Here is a 17620-nt window from a genome sequence, read left to right on the forward strand (position 1 = left end):
GGCCATTTTTTAATTGTTTAAAGAGTGAAAAGAGGTACAATATGTAAACGTGCAACGTATCAGAAACCAAAAACCGATATATTTTCAGATTTTAGTTTTATATCGGTATTTATTTTGATGATATTGTAATGTAACCATTATTTCATGAACCAATTTTAATACCGATATAAGAGGGTCCACACCGGTATTGCTAAGAAGAATACAATACTTTTCAAAATGTATTATACATAGGAGAGATCGAACCGATATTATATAGATAATTGAGAATAAATTATAAATACAAAAGTGATCAAAGATGAATATGTGAAAGAAATATATGAATTCTATTTCACATTAGTTCAAATAAGTAGTATATCCTATGTGCAATCATAAAATACGCTTTAAGGGGATATTCGAACGTGAAGTGCGCTTTTTTAAACTTTCTAGGGGAATTTTTTGCAAAGAAACTATAACGCCCTTTGTAATCACATTTACAAGATTTATTTATACATAATTTAGTGACATTTAAAAATTTTTTGAGCGAAAGAAAGTTAAAATTGATGACCTGCATACTCTCAAACATAGTCCATGATCCCGGTCATTCTGGTCGAGATGACAAAACGTGAAAGATTCTTAATTAGTATGTGTTTGTCTATATCGCATACTAAAACAAAAGAAAAAAAGTAGATAACTTAAAAAATAGCAACACGTTGAAGACTTTTTTCTTTTGTTGTGATAACCAATTTTATATTATCTATAATTTATATAATCATACTAGGCCTAACGATAACTTTTAATTTGTGATTCTTTTTTTCTATAATAGAACATTTACCAATCTTATACTGGAAAATGTATTGAAATTGTAACGAAATAAGTACCTAAATATACTGTTATTTTACCAATATGTCAATTCGATCTCTGCAACGTATAAAATCGAAATTCTATTCGTGAAGACGATCATAAACATTCGACGGATAACGAATAGCTCATTACGATTGTATCTAATATCATGAATTTTCACTTGTTTTTTAAAAATTAATAGTTAGAAAGCATTCTAGAGAAGTTCACCCAGTCGCAACAATAATATCGACGTGTTTCTTCAAAGTCAAAGCACATTTTTACACGCCTCGCGGAATGATATTGCAACTGAGTCGCGCAATCGGTGGCTGAAACGACGGTGCAGGAAAAAAATGCATTATTCAAGCGAATTTCCATCCGTGAGAAGTCTCGGAAGATGGGTAGCTACGTTGTTAGGTTGCTCTCTTGCCGGCGTTTTAATGACGGTTTGCTCCCTTTGCTTTCGGTTCTTATAACGAGGAGCTTCGACGTCGTTACGCTTTTCGCACTGTATCATTTCTCGGCCACGATTCATCGATCGCAACATTGGCAACGTTACCAAGGGAAAATCGTTTCTCGACGCGATCGCTGAAATTTTCCGTTTCCCCGGCGTATTGTTTACGCTCAGTGTCGATTCTTTCGTTCAACAAAAATAAACGCCGTTCCTCGAATATAATTACGTTTTGACGATTTTCTGGTCGATCTGGTTCTCGATGGAGCGTGCCGCAGCGCGAGGAAAAAAGGTCTCGACGCTATAGATATTAATGTGGCAGAACCGTGTCCTACTTTTGTAGAGTACTAACTGGTAGACGCTGAAGAAGCAATTAGTGAGTTCTCGTGCTCCCGTCCCTTTTCTTCCTGCGAAACTTCTAATCTTTCTGTTACCTTACGACGCGCTAAATTAAACCATGCTAAAGCGAAAGAATTTCGAAATTCGACCCTGACGCGACAGTTTTATTTACAGCTCGTTTCTTTTTTTTTTACAGGCTGCAAACCCACTTCGGATAATCTAGATATGAACTCGCACAATCATCATCTTAACAATAATTCGATCCTTGGTACGTCCAGCCCCCAGGAAGCCAAGATGAAGGACAAAAGCAAGAACGCAGCGCGTTCGCGACGTGTGAAAGAGAATCAAGAATATTTAAAGCTCGCCGAGCTGTTGCCGCTTCCGTCGCCCATCACCAAGCAACTGGACAAGGCCAGCATCATTCGATTGACGACGAGCTACTTGAAGATGCGAGCGGTGTTTCCGCACGGTAATATATGAACAATCGATTCGTTGATTACTAATATCGTAGTGGTAAATATAGAGGGTCTGGAAAATCATAGTACAACTAACTAGGAAGAAATTTTGAAATACAATTTTTTCATTCGCGGCTTCGTTTTCGAGAAAATCGAGTTTGATTTATCATACATTTTACTAGAGGTTGTCTCTGTTAGTGTTGGCTTGGGCCGTGACGCGAACGTTATCGAGGGAAGTATGTTATCTTTGATCGATTCGATCGCATTCCAGGCGAAAGTGACAAACACTGAGACCGAATGAAATAGAAATATTCAACGTCTACTTATACTACAGATTCTGAAATCGTTCAGAAGTCGAAGTAGGTTTTTTACAAATGATTCTCGTATGATAGCTCAACTTTAAAATAGAGAAGATTTTTAATAATGTTACGCCTTTTAACACATTCACCAACAATCGTCAGTCTATTCTTTTTAACCCTTTGCACTATGAAATCACCTCTGGCGTGACAAAACTATTTTTCCCCAAAACTCTTAAGCCACCTCTAGCGTGACATTCTTTACAAATTCGATTTTAGAAATGAATTTATAGTTAATGTTTTTGTTGCAACGATGCAATTGCAATGTGCACTTGTCCTTGCTTTTTTTAATTGAAACACTACAAATATTGAATGTCTCCATAAAAAAGGAATCGTGACCAGAGATTAAACTATCTCAATGACCATTCGATTAGTTTTACCAATTGGTCGTACCAATCCATTATCTTGAAAACTTATTATCTAACCATTAGCGAATTGTTAATATTATATGCAGGATGTTCGGCCACCCATGGGAAAAATTTTAATAGGAGATTCTAAATCCAAAAATGAAACAAAAATTAAGAATATCATTTTCTTGGCTGAGGCTTCGTTAAAGAGTTATTAAAAAAATTAAATTAAAAATTTTTCAAAACGTTCTAAAATAATTATTTTCGATTACAATTATTTTTTGTCATTATATATAATCCCAAAATCCTACCCACTTTCGAGAAAAAAATTCCTTAGCGAAAATCTAATATGAGGCCAGAAATGTCACTCGAAAATTTCTTGCGTATCTTTAAAACGTCATAACTTCTGAACGGATGGAAGGATTTTAAAGTTTCGAAATGCAAACAACATGTATTTTAGTGAAGAATATGTAGAAATTCTAACAATATTAAAAAAGTTATTCCTTGGCACCGTAAAGTGAGAAAATCTACATAAAAATGATTCAATATTCAAACAGCCATAACTCATACAATAGTGAATATATTTCAATGAAACTTTTTTCTGAAGTAAAGCTCATGAGTATATACAAAACAGTATTAGACAACTTTTCTGTCGGGCGTCAAACAAGATTACTAAAAATGAAAAACGAATTTTTAAGGTAGGGCCTAAATTTTTCGGTGAAAATGAGAAGTGTCATATCATTCTGGAAAAAATATTTTCAATTGCGGGGGTCAATTACAATCATTTTTTATGAATAGACATACCCCCGAAATCCTATCCACTTTCGAGAAAAAAATTCCTTACCGAAAATCTAATGTGAGGCCAGAAATGGTTCCCCGGAATTTCTTGCATATTTTTAAAACGTCATAACTTCTGAACGAAAGGAAGTATTTTAAAGTTTCGAAATGCAAACAACACGTATTTTCGTGAAGAATATGTAGAAATTCTAACAATTTTCGAAAAGTTGTTCCTTTTCCTCGTAAAGTGAGAAAACCCCTATAAAAATGGTCCAATTTTCAAACGACCATAACTCCTACAATAGTAGGCGTATCTGATTGAAATTTAATCTGGAAGTAGAGCTCATGGGTTGCTACGAAAAAGTATTAGGCAACTTTTCTATAGAGTGCTAAACAAACTTACTAACAATCAAAAACGAAGTGTTAAGAAAAATCGGCAGGGGGTAAATGCCTAAATTTTTCGGCTGAAAAAAAAATTATTTTCCGTTGCGGGGGTCAATTACAATCATTTTTGGTGAATAGACATACCCCCGAAATCCTGCGCATTTTCATCATCAACTAATTTGTATTCTTGATTTTCGTCGTATTTTGACCTCTAGAATCGCCCACTAAAATTTTTCCCAGGGGTGACCAAACACTCTGTATAGTTAATAGAACAAATTAGTGGGAAGCAGTTTTATTTAAAAAAGTGCTTTGAAATTATGTGTGTGTACATAAAAGTCTTGTATTGTACACTTTTCAGCATAATAATATTAGTTTCCCTTATCAAATGTTCAAATGCAACCGCACTGAATTGCGTACAAAACTTATGATCATCCCAGTTGTTTAATAAAGTCAGTTATATGTGTATCCGAAATTCAATTATTGTTCATATTGCCTAGTATGTTCAAATCAAAAAATAAAAAATGGAAGGCGAATAACAGTCTACTTTTGTGCAATTTGCGACAAGAAGCCATTTTTACATGTAGGAGATTGTTTTAAATAGTACCATACTTTAAAAAAATATAAATAACGTATTTTGATATACATTTTTTCTGAACAATCGTTTTGTTAATGTAACATTAAACTTTAAATAACTGCAAGCAATGATTTCACGCCTAACATGTGATATCAAAACTACAAAAATTAAATCAGAGTTGGCCGAGAACAAACTAGGAAAACAATTATAGTACAAAGGGTTAATTGTTTTGCATCTTTTTAGTGCGTTCTTCTTCCTTATTATTAAACTTTGTTTTCTATGCTTCCAAGGCAGTTGGGTTAGTCTGATGTATGAACGTTTAACCCCTTAGCGTTCATACCCGAGTCTGACTGGCGGTTTAAGGGATGATAATATTTGTTTTCCTTCAAATTTTACGTTAGACGCAACATTGTAGTTAACAAAAACCGCATTTTTATATAGTTTAGGAGCAAATCAAATAAAGAAAACTGATCATTCTTGGTTAACCCGAGAAATATGAGCGTTAAGGGGTTAATGACCAAGCTTGCAACGTTTACCTCGTCGATACAGTTCGAAGTGTTGTTGGGGATGACCTCGCGAACAATATCGAAGGAAACAGTAACGAACATTAGCAAGGGACTATTGTATTTACAAACATTAATAATGATAGGATAAGTTTGTCTAATACAAATGCAAGTCTAATTTTTGTAACCAGAAAAAATGACATAAATCACCTATTGTAATATTTCACAAACCATCCTCACCAAAGTTAAATGGATTCGGTGGTATTCTTTCAAGAGATAATTCAGTAGACCTCTTCACTCTTGATTGACTGAGGACCAGCGTAGAAACCGCTTGATAATAGGAAACAAATCGATTAGTTTGCCACGCAAACGTCTACGTGCGACGGAACCACGTGCCGGCAATAAGGTTCACTTAGCGGTAAACGGATGAAACGCTATTCTTTGTTAATTCAGGCACCGGACACTTAAGCGCAAAGGGCAAATAGTATCGGATGAGATGGATGTGATTGCGCACTTAATGCATTGTTAGTCCCTGATGCTTTGTAAGCAAAGCATGGGGGCTGTTATAGTGTTACAATGGCTCCTCCCGTCTCGCCTCCCTTCTTACGACATCGGTGAATTGAATTTCAAGTGGCTGCATCCCTCTAGAATACAGCCGCGTCTTTATTCGTTGGGAAAAAAAGAAGCGGAACGAAAAAAAGACACGACGCCCTCCCTGCGACACTTTAGGGGTGTCTTTTTCACTCGCGTAGAAAATTAGCGCCGGAACGGGTAAACGGGCGTGAAATTGTTACAAACTTCCACGTGAAAAGTCGGCAAACGAGACGGTCGACATTTTCTTTTTTATTTAGATTTTATAGATTTTCATAATTTTTTTTTAAGTTATTTAAACACCAGAGACGATGTTATGTTATATTTTTGGGAACATCGTATCTTTTAGAAACAAAACTATCTAATTTATTTCAATTCATTTTTATTTAAGAGCTTTCAGACCGAATTTGACGATTCGTCGAATTCTATGAGTGCAGCAATTTATTTCATTACCATCAATTTCGAAACAAAGTACAAAAACAAAAACCAAAGAACTAACTTTTATTTATTTTGCATGAGAAAAAACTTTTACTTTAAGAATATTTTTTTAAAAAGTTCTCTTGAAACAGATGTTTTAGAATTCTTATAACAAAAGTTCCATAGAAACGGATATAGGTCCACATTTTTGGTCTTTTTAGGGATTTTTCTTTATAAAAAAAGTATAAGTTCCTTAATTTCCACATTTTGAGTACTTATTTATTTATGTTTTACAAATCTTCAGTAATCAAAACTGACTAAATTATACGTTATCGGACAAGACGCGTGTCAAATGATTAAAATTGTTTTGTCGCGATGCAATTCCATCGATAAACGATTCTCTTATGGACTACTTGCGGTAGGATGATCGCACGATAACTATCCTATCAAATTTATTATTAGCGCGGCGTGTCGATAAACGCGATATCTGATAAAATTTAGCGAACAGCACGTCGTTGACGAGATGCCAACGATCAAGCCATTTTCCGCGAAATTTCACGCGGCTGCAGAAAACGCCTCTGTAGCTGCAACCGTGCTGCACGCGGCTGAATGTATTGTAATTAATGCGCAGACACGGAATACTTGGCTATAGGCTTAGTTACACGTTGAGTATGAAACGTCCCTAGAAACATGTATATTGGATCGTCAGGATAAGGAGACGTGTCGCAATATGTGCCATACTCTCAGACGAAACGTCTTTCTTTCCGCCATCGATCATTTTGGAATTACTTACTCCTTTCGTCTCGTTTCGAAATACTTTGAAAGATTTTGGATCGAACGTTTCATCGTCGTGTTTCACGGTTGGAGATTTTTTATTTCAAATTCTTGATTGAATTTATGCCAGACCATTCTTTTGGTTCGTCAACTCCAAACAGATTGAATGTATTTCCTTCTGCAAATGTAATATCGTTTCATCGTGTTTATCCCTTAGAAATGTAGTTCTTAATCTTTTTCTTTGTTTATGTGTGACGAACAACTGAACCATTGTAACAACTATCTTTTTAATTTTCATCGTAAAACTCGGCGGTCAATTTAGGACCTAATCCAGAATCATTTCTGAAATATCGAATCAACTCGATCTTCGCAAATATAATATTTACTGTACTCTTGTTCTAATTTAACAAATTTTCAAATTCCTAGCATGATTTGCCCTTTCTCCTGATGGTAAATAATTAATTATCTGGTCTCGAATAAGCTATTTTTGCTTTCAACACTAACAAAAAAGGAGTGGCTCACTTTTTAATTTTTATCTCATTTATTAACAAACAGTATACTGTGCTAATAAAATATTCCATTGTATTTTGTTGGTCGAGCTCCAGAAAATTGGTGGGAGAAAAGACTCACAATTGCACAATAATTTTTCAGGTCTCGGAGACGAATGGGGTGCCGTCCCACCGCCTATCAACCCCCTAGAAACTGCTATCAAAGAACTGGGTACTCATATTTTGCAAGTAAGTGGATTTTGCTTATCGTTTAAATCTCTTCAAATCAGTATAGTGCAGCATATTACAATATAAGACAAAGAACATCAATTAAAGCATAATATCAATAGTTAGTGCAATCATTGCTTAAGTTTATTAAACGTTTGAAATCATTGAATAGTCCAATTCGACTCTGAAGTAATGTAAAATAAAATTGTCAAGGTCGAAACAAATCCCCTTTAATTTTGCTTATTGTGATAAATTTCCGATCTACAGAGGTCATCGTTAGGTTTAACAATTTATAGATTTTCGAGTTAATAACCCTGTTGATGAATTTTGCAAATTGGAAGTATCTGTTTTATTTCAATGTTGAGGATTTGATTTGATTTTGAATTCAATTGTTTCTTTGACCTCTTTTAATATTACAATAATTCATTAGTTTTAAACTTAGAAGATATCGTTCAAATTTTGTACGTTATGATAGTAGAAGGACATAACATAATTCTTGACAAAAAGAATGTAGAGAAGTATATAAATCCAATGAACTATATAACATTTATACATTAAGTGTTGTCAATTACTATAATTACGGTGACTCACACTTAAGATATACCGTTTTTTTTTAAAATGATCACATAAATAATCCCTAATGGTTACAAACATTTAAATATTATTAATGTTACTGAAAATTTTATATTATTGAAGTACTCAATGTTTCTAATTTTCACATAATAATTTAATCAATGTTAACTGCTTCAAGTGTAATATTGGTATGTTCAAACTAAAAAAAAATTATTTAATTAATGATCTATAACAAAATTTGATTAATGATTATTAACATGATTGCCATTGTAATCACTGGTGACCAGCACAACAAACTTACAACGTGTTGCAAAATTGTTTACAATGAAAGAACCCTAGTATTTGTAAAATAGTAAATAACGCTACTATCAATAAAAATACTAGAAAAAGAAAAATACACCATCGCATTATCGAATATTTTTAATTTCTACACTACAATTGTATTAACAAATAGAGTTCTCAGAAAAAGTGGGAATATTAAATTTTAACACTTCTCAGAAAAGAAAAATTCATTTTTTAATATATCACAACTTCACATTTTCTCATGCATATACATATCAAAATAGAACTGATATTATTCTTCATTTTTATCATATATACTTATAATTGTACATAATATGTGATATATTAAATTAAAAAAAGGTAAAACACAATTTCTTATAGTTACAAAACTCAGAAATATGCATTTACATTTGTAATGCGACATAGTCATTAAGTAATTATTTATTTATTTGTTATAATTTGAAAATTAATAAATGAGGAATTATAGGGTTTTACAACCAATTGTTATAAAATTATTAACTAAAGAATTTTTTTTATTAGATAAATCACAGTTTATTATATGATGATTAATATCTAGTTTAATTTTAATTTTATTATTTTTATTGTGATTAATTATTCCTTTCTATTTTAATTTATATTCGACAATATTTATGTTAAGAGTTAACTATATGTTTAGAAGTATTTTCTGCAATGATTGGAGGTTCAGCGTCAAATTCAAATTATTTAATATTAAGGGCTTTTCAAATAATCCCAATCAATTTCATATAAAGTTGGATTATTTTTAATATTATTAGTATTAATTATATTAATAGAAAGTTTTTCACTAGTTAAATTTATATATTAAGTATAAAGGAAATACAAAATGAATAGATTTAACGTATTTTTAATATATACTCAACTAGTGAAAAACTGTATTAATATAATCAACACTAACAATATTAAAAATAATCCAACTTTCTATGAAATTGATTGTATTTAATATATAAAAAAAATACAATTAGTAATAAGAAGCATGCACAGAATCACACGAAAAATAGTTAAATTAAAAATTTGTTAAAATTGACATTCCCTCTTTTCCCCATGGGCCCTTCAAATATTATTTGTTCAGCTACAAATATTAATTGCAAAGAACGTCAATCTCAATCTAAGTTTCCCTTGATATTTCAATTCTCTATTTTCGTAACGGTCTTCGTGACATTGACGTGGCGACGAGACGTTGGAAATTCCAAACGGAGAATAATTTTGTAGCATTGACTTGGATTGATTCTGATCGACCGTTTCTCGTTTCAGACCCTGGACGGTTTCATATTTGTCGTGGCGCCTGACGGCAAAATTATGTACATAAGCGAAACGGCCAGCGTGCACTTGGGACTATCGCAGGTCGGAGATATCCCTTCCTTTACTTAATTAATAATTAATAATTTCACGTAAACGCAACGGTTACCGATCATTATTCACGCGATTGTACGCGTAACTGTTCTCGCGAGTGGATTGCAAACTTTGAACAAATAAGATCGAAGTTTCGCGTATACTCGGAATCCGCTGACGGAAAGTGTCGATGCGTGCAGGTGGAATTGACGGGGAACAGCATATACGAGTACATCTACCACAGCGATCACGATGAGATGAAGTCGGTTTTAAATCTGCCGCAATGCCCCGCTGACCTCACGGGCTTCAGTTTCTCGCCGCCAAATTCAAGAGGCGAAATCGAACTAGAGCGTGCCTTTATTCTGAGGATGAAGTGCATCCTGGCGAAGAGGAACGCTGGACTGGTCACGGAAGGATACAAGGTAACGTAACTTCTTCAAATTACAGTCAAATGTCGGTTCGCAAACTTAATATTTTCCTGAAAGTCGTTCGAAATTATTTTTGTTGAAAAATATCAGGTCCTCTGGCATAGGAACTGATTAAATGTATACAGGGTGTCTCAGCCGATTTTGACATCTTGATTTCCTCGGTATTCTGGCACGTAGCGAAAAATGTTTCATAGGGAACTGAAATGGTATCGGGTGGGGCATATTCTTGTGTTATTAGTTTTTTCGTAGACGGACGCGTCAAGGATATATGAAGGTCAACTTTGTTTTTTTGAATGGAATGAGGTACTTTCTTAGACATTCTTTATAAAAAAGTACTGACCTATGTACGTCGAAAAGTAAGTAGATTAGGAGATATTTCAATTTAAATAATTCTAAAAGTCGTACTGACATTAGCGTTTATTTACAAGTATGGTTCAATTTAACGACCATTTGCATCACAGCAGTTTTTAAATCGATGAAGTAAGGACTGACCTACGTTATTTAATGTATCGGCGGATATTTTGCCACATTCATTGATAATACGCTGTTTCGTATCAGTCAGTGTTGTTTTACGTAAATGTGGTAAAATATCAACCGATACATTAAATAACGTAGATCAGTCCTTACTTCATCGATTTAAAAACTGCTGTGATGCAAATGGTCGTCAAATTGAACCATACTTATAAATAAACGCTAATGTCAGTACGAATTTTAGAATTATTTAAATTGAAATATCTCCTAATCTACTTACTTTTCGACGTACATAGGTCAGTACTTTTTTATAAAGAATGTCTAGATGCATCGTTTGATGCAAAAGAAAGTACCTCATTCCATTTTAAAAAACAAAGTTGACCTTCATATATCCTTGACGCGTCCGTCTACGAAAAAACTAATAACACAAGAATATGCCCCACCCGATACCATTTCAGTTCCCTATGAAACATTTTTCGCTACGTGCCAGAATATCGAGGAAATCAAGATGTCAAAATCGGCTGAGACACCCTGTATATATATATATAGACAATATTTAAATATTAAACACAACCACTTTAATTATTCCTTAAGTATTACATAGTTTAACATAAATCAATTACAGTAATACGGCTCGAACAAACGACTCGACTCGACTCAAACAGAAGACACGGGAATCCTCCCACGATTTTCAACATTATTATTATTATAGGTGTTGTCATTTGGCCCCGTGCTTATTGCCGCGAGATTTTGAGCAGCTCAACAATTTTCTCCATAGGATTTAATCTAAAATGAATTATTTCGTTCCTTGACTCTAGATAATTGCTTATTTAACTGTTTACAATAGTACTTTATGCACTAGTTCCTAATATAGAATCAATGGAAACCGTTCAATTTATCACACAAAAAAGAAATACTATACTGAGCAGGTCAAATATAGATGAAAACTTAATTATGTTTTACCCTGCTTGTATGGAGTTGACGGTGTAAGTGGAAGGAGGCGAGAAAGTGATATTGTTTGGAAGAGATTTACTTTTTTCTGTCTCTTGGCACCCTTCGATTTTGCTTCAGGTCCGGTTTGTAACTCGAGACACGATACGTCATTCGAGACGCTTTGTTTTTGGAAAACTTGTTCGAACCGTCCGTGAACCGAAGTTTGACTGTATTTTAATTATTAGGTTTAAGGCGATCGCCATCACGCGACAAATAGGGGATAATGATTCTTAAAATGAACTTTTCTCCACGGTCGGTATGTTCATCTTTCGTACAGCAGAGGCGAAATTCAATACCAATATTTACACGCAGTGCTATCGTTGATCCTCGACTTTCACGTTTCACTGGTGTTCATTTTAAGAATCATTGCTGTATACAAATCGTTGCCGACACTTCAGTTTTCATTGTTTTTTAAATATCGCCTTTCACGCTTCAATGGCACACAAGCAGGATCCCCCCTGTTGGGAGGGATAGAAATGTTCCACTTACGAATCACGTCTAGGGGTCATTTTAAGAATCATTATTGTAGAATGAAACCTCTTTAACCGCGGTCGCAAGTATCAGCGGTCTGTCACATTAAAAAGAAAAGAAAAAAAAACAATGTGGACGTGAAAAAAGTTTTCCATAATGTTTGGAACTGCTCAAACTTTGAAGAACAAAATTATTGAGTACAAGCCTCTCGTGAAACGAAGCGTTAAAGTTACGTGAATGATTACAGAAGTATTAAAACCTTTGCAACACCATTATAACTAATTAAAGGAGAGGAAACAATTTTCAATCACTATATCTTTATAAAAAGTTCCTGTGAAAGAATTTTAAACACTGAGGGTCCTCAACCATCGACATCCTCGTTTCTTGATAAATCAGGTTCATCAAAAATAGATCATAATTGCTACATTTTATTACTGAATATTTTTATTATTAGTTACGTTATTATATTTCATAAGTGAAACTTCATTATAGAGGTATACTTATAGTATATACGTATAATTACATATAAGGTTCAGTGTTATTCGTTTGGATATGGAGGTTTCATTGTAGTTGCCAAATCTGTGACCATTTCATGCATTTTCTATCATATATGAAAAGTTAAATAGTTTTAAAGAATCGTAAGAAGAAAAATAAATTGATAATCACGTGTTCAAATCACGATGTGTTCAAATACTACAATTCCTTATTTCAAAGAACATTACACGACATTGGTAACTGTTGAACACTGGAAACACGTAACCTGCCTAATAGAAAAAAATGGTTTCCTGTTCTAAACCAGCGGTACTTTAATTTAGATCACTTAGCAAATCGTAAAAACGATCAAATTTTTTTAAGAAGAATGACGAACATATACGTATGATCTATTTAAGATAGTAATTAACTGGAATTAAATACGAGGAAAAGTATTACATATTTGATCTCCATTTGCCTCATGGTCTGAACTTGGATAACGTTTTGAAATAACTAACGTATGGTCCAATTTTAACTCTATACAGGAATTCCAAAACAATCACAACATTTTAGTGCTGAATAGATGTAAAAATTGCAGTGATAATTGCTGGAATGAATTTAGTAATTTCACAATTTATCCAGTGTAAGCAACTCGTGACACCAATTTAACAAGATAAATTTAATATAGTATAGCTTTGCACGAAATATAAAAAATATCAAACAAGGCAAATTTTTTAAAATCACAAATTAGAGAACTGATCCAAAGTAAACGATGGTTAAATAAAAATAATTCTTTTTTATATATGAGCTAACTTTGAAGTTTTATTTGAAATAGAAATAGGAAATGCCTATTTATAAAAATATCTCAATCTTTTATCTTCCCCGCAACGTTATCAGGAAAGAATCGAAATATCGATTTATTTTTAATAATAATTTTCAAATAGAATATCAAGTAAACTAGGAAATAATAGACACTTCAACGAAGCTTTGAAATAACAGTGTTATTGTTTACATAACGAATAAATTTCTATTGTTCTTTACGAGCATGTAAAATTTTCGTGTTACTTTTAGCTATAAATTAACTAATGCCTTTTTTCTTTAAATCATTATCATTTTATCATTTTAATAGCGCAAAAAAAATTGTAATTTCATCTATTAAATGCATTATTTCGAGTACAGAATTATAATTTTTTAAATTATTTCATTCTAAAGAAATGTGATTTAAAAAATTACTATTATTTATTTAAAAAATGAAATAACCGTGAAATGGGATTACATATATGATATTTGAAATGGTATTTGAAAAACAGTTATTTCAAAAGTGCCCAGATTTGTGTATGACACGCCGAGGCTCGTGAAAGACCAACGTCACGTATTGTGTATTGCATGACAACGATGACTTTTTATTTTATTTTCGCATAAACAAGTGAAGTACGAACATGTCTGTATTATTCAGAATATTCAGCTTATCTATTTAATATATATTATTCGTAGATAGGTAAAAATATGCATTGCATTCAATAACATTTTCAATCATTCAGAAAGAGAGAACATTTTGAACACTGTTACATGATAAAATAATGATACGACACTGTTCGAAACATTTAGAAGATTGACAAATTTATGAATTATTGGACAAAATAAAACTAACTTTAGAAACAATAAATAGGGACTTTATTAAAAATCAAAAGAATCAGTGAAGTAGTGTATTTAAAAAGATTCTTCAGGTATTTTTCTTCTTTTACGTACAATTTTGAAACAAAAATTGTAAATTAATTATGCAGCTAGTGTAGAAACTAAAACTTAAGAGAGGTTAGAAAATGACTTATGAAACTCAAAGCAGAAAAAGAATTTTTAGTGAATAACAACATTCTGTTCACAATTTTAATACTATTTGAAAATCTGTAACGTAGATGCTATATTTTGCTTAAAAAATCAGGGATTTAGAAAATATAGATTTTTTTTATTTTCAAGGTTCACATTTGTAGATTTTAAAAATAAAAAATTAAATAATAACAGAAGTAACTATGTACATACCTTTGTTGAAATCATTAAAACACAGACACGTCAGAAAAATAAGCTGTTACTTCCTTCCATCGTATATTTTTTACTATTATCATTAGGAACTGTGTTTTGTTAGGAGTAAACATTTTTCGGTTACTGTCAAATAACTATGATCGACAGAATAGACATACACTGACACTGAACAATATCATGAAATATTATACTACGATTAATATACTGAAATACTATTCATGTTCTATGACACTGTATTCTAAAAACTAATCTCAATACTTCGTGTGTTCTTGAGAGAAAGCAGTTTATAAATGTTTTCATATTTTTCTAAAGACTATTTACGATATCAAATTTTCATTTTATATCATACCTGATTAATGTCCTTATAAAGATAAAAGAAAGAGGAGAATCTTTAATGAAGCACGTATGCTTATAAAAAAAAAGCTTTATTTTGTGTGTTTTGGTTTTAATATACTGATTAAAAATTGTTTCACTTTTCCTTCTGATTACATTTGGATAGGGTGATATAACGCGAAGGATATAAAAAATTATGTACTTGAAAATGAGAATTTTTCCACGATTATCCGCAAAGCAAAAATACGCTACAAATTATTGGAGTTTATTGGCTTTCATAAATCGCGGAATATTCGCGGCAAACAAGTCGTTTAAAGGCAATCCGTGAGGGCCAGAAAAGAAGCCGAATGACGATTAGCATAACGCCTAGATTGCTTGCACAGGAAATCATAAAACGAATAAAAATTCGAATGCTAAATAAGAGATAAGGAATGGCGAGCTAAGTAGGGACGGCATTGTCCTGGTCACGTGCGAGTCGAAAAGAAAACGGCCACCAGGTAGATGTTCACTCCTCAAATTCACTCCGCCTGCATCCGTTCTGGTGCAATAAAAACATCGAACCGAGTGAATTTCATATCCGGAATATGGAAATTTACGTCTGGTCCGTTGGAAAATGTTCACTGTTCCTTTGTGGAAATTTTTATTTCGTTCGATTTTGTTTCTTCCTCTCGATTAGCTTCTCTATGCTTCAAACGATCACTTCCTTTTTGCAGCTTCCGACAAAACAATGCTGACGCGTCCAATTAAATCCTTAACATGGATTCAGATCTCTGTGTCGAACGCAACTTTAAAGGGCTACTGAATAAATTATCTAAATACTTAATAAATTTTCTACATATCATATTTGATAATGGTTTCTCTCGGTTTGTAGTAAAAAAGATTACGGAGTATTTATGCTACTCGTTCGAAATTGAATTATTTTATTATTTACGTTGATAATCGTTTTCATTATATCTACAAAAATGTATCTGTTTTTAATTTTAATTGTAATTTGGTTGAGCTTTTTCTCATTTTTCTCGTTTATTTATGAATTTATTCTATTATAAATAAAATAGATTTTATTTGATTCTACATAAATATATATTAGCATTATTTTCAATTATGCACATAGTGTAGAGATAAAATTAAATAGGCGAAAGAGTACGTTTGCTTGGAAATAAAGCAAAGGGTTAATTTATAAGAGTCTGCGAAATCGTAAAACATGGTATCCTTTTAGGATGTACCCAACGTATGGATTGCTAAATGATATTGTTTATTCGTGACAAGCACCTAAAAGAACATTTCTTAAGCATTTCTAAATGTTGTACGTTAAAAATAAAAATTTTCACTATTATATGTTCTACAACATGAAAAGGTTATAAAAGACAAAGAAGACAAATTAATTATCTGTTCTTATAGTAACTAACGAATGATATTCCAAATAGAAGAATCAATATCTTTAAAAATAGTCTATAGTTAGTCTATAGTCTATAAAAAAATAGTCTATAGTCAATAATTGTATGACTACTAACTTGTCTATTCTAAGAAAGTAGATATAAGATGAGATGTATTCCTTGAAACTTCTATTACACTCATTTTGGCATAAACAACAAATTTCAGTTTTTCGGAAATAAAAAGAAATTCTAATTAAACAGAAACAGTTATTCTGCTTTAAAAATGTTAAAAGTTCTTTCAAAATATTTTCATTATAATAATACTACAACAGGCAATTTCAGAACAAATCTAGATGAAATTGATGTTTTGTGATTCGTCTAAAAGAGACAATGAAAATAATTCTGAATTACAAGCAATTTTTAAAAAAATTGAAATATATAATACAAGAAGAGTCAACTTAAGTATAAATATACTTATTCCTCTATATGTATTCTGTTTTTAATCTCTTAAATAATGATACTTGAGAACATAATTGAAATTTTTATATTTTTCATTAAAATATTTCTTAAGAAATATATGTCCTTCCAGAACTTTTATCAATCGAATGTAGAATAACTGTTCAAATTGAATTTGTATAACAGAATTAAAGTATTAATGTACAAATTTAAATTTAAACAAACATGAAATAATTCGAAAGTTAAAAGTTTACTAAATAGCGTTCATTTATAGAAGTTTATTGTATCATTTAGCTTTTGCCTATAGTTATCGTATACACCATTAAAAGAAAAAAACAATGTTTCAAGATAAATTCGTTTAAAGTTTCATAATGTAATATCCAACCGTGTATACTGCTGACGATAACGGGATATAACATGCCTAATAATGAAAATTTCAATAGAGCTAAATTTCATACTAGTTCAAAGACTTCAAAGTATAATTTTATGGATAAATTTTTTCAATTTTTGCTCAATAAACATTCATAAAAACAAACGGCGTAACAACCGTCGCTTATGGTCCTTTTCAAATTAACAATATATATCTTTTTACAAATATATGTAAAATTGAAGAGGAACCTTACAGAAATATTAAACAAATAAAAATTCCCTAACATTTTATAGTGAAATTCAAAGAATTAAAAAAATTATTTTAAACGATAAAAATCTTTACATAAGCTTTTTTAAGGAAAGTACGAAATCTTTTTTATAAAGGCTATCATCCAAAACCCTGCATTAATATCTTCTTGTCCCGTAAAATTATAATTATACATATGCATTTATTATTTAAGTACTAAGAAATTACTTAAAATTAATTACTAATTT

General features: G+C 31.8%; 1 protein-coding gene across 1 annotated transcript in view; it reads left to right on the plus strand.

The window, feature by feature from the left end:
• The first annotated feature begins 1885 nt into the window (after positions 1-1885).
• LOC122403614 (single-minded homolog 2) overlaps positions 1886-17620 on the plus strand; it is a 37582-nt gene continuing 21847 nt past the window's right edge. The window contains exons 1-4 of the mRNA XM_043407228.1: positions 1886-2075; positions 7436-7521; positions 9646-9735; positions 9924-10145. Coding sequence (XP_043263163.1) covers positions 1901-2075; positions 7436-7521; positions 9646-9735; positions 9924-10145 — 573 coding nt within the window. The 5' untranslated portion in view covers positions 1886-1900. The remainder of the gene's footprint in view (positions 2076-7435; positions 7522-9645; positions 9736-9923; positions 10146-17620) is intronic.

This window comes from Colletes gigas, unplaced genomic scaffold (genome assembly GCF_013123115.1).
Source record: "Colletes gigas isolate AHSC1104 unplaced genomic scaffold, ASM1312311v1 Colletes_gigas_Sc00063, whole genome shotgun sequence".
In the NCBI taxonomy this organism is placed as follows: domain Eukaryota; kingdom Metazoa; phylum Arthropoda; class Insecta; order Hymenoptera; family Colletidae; genus Colletes; species Colletes gigas.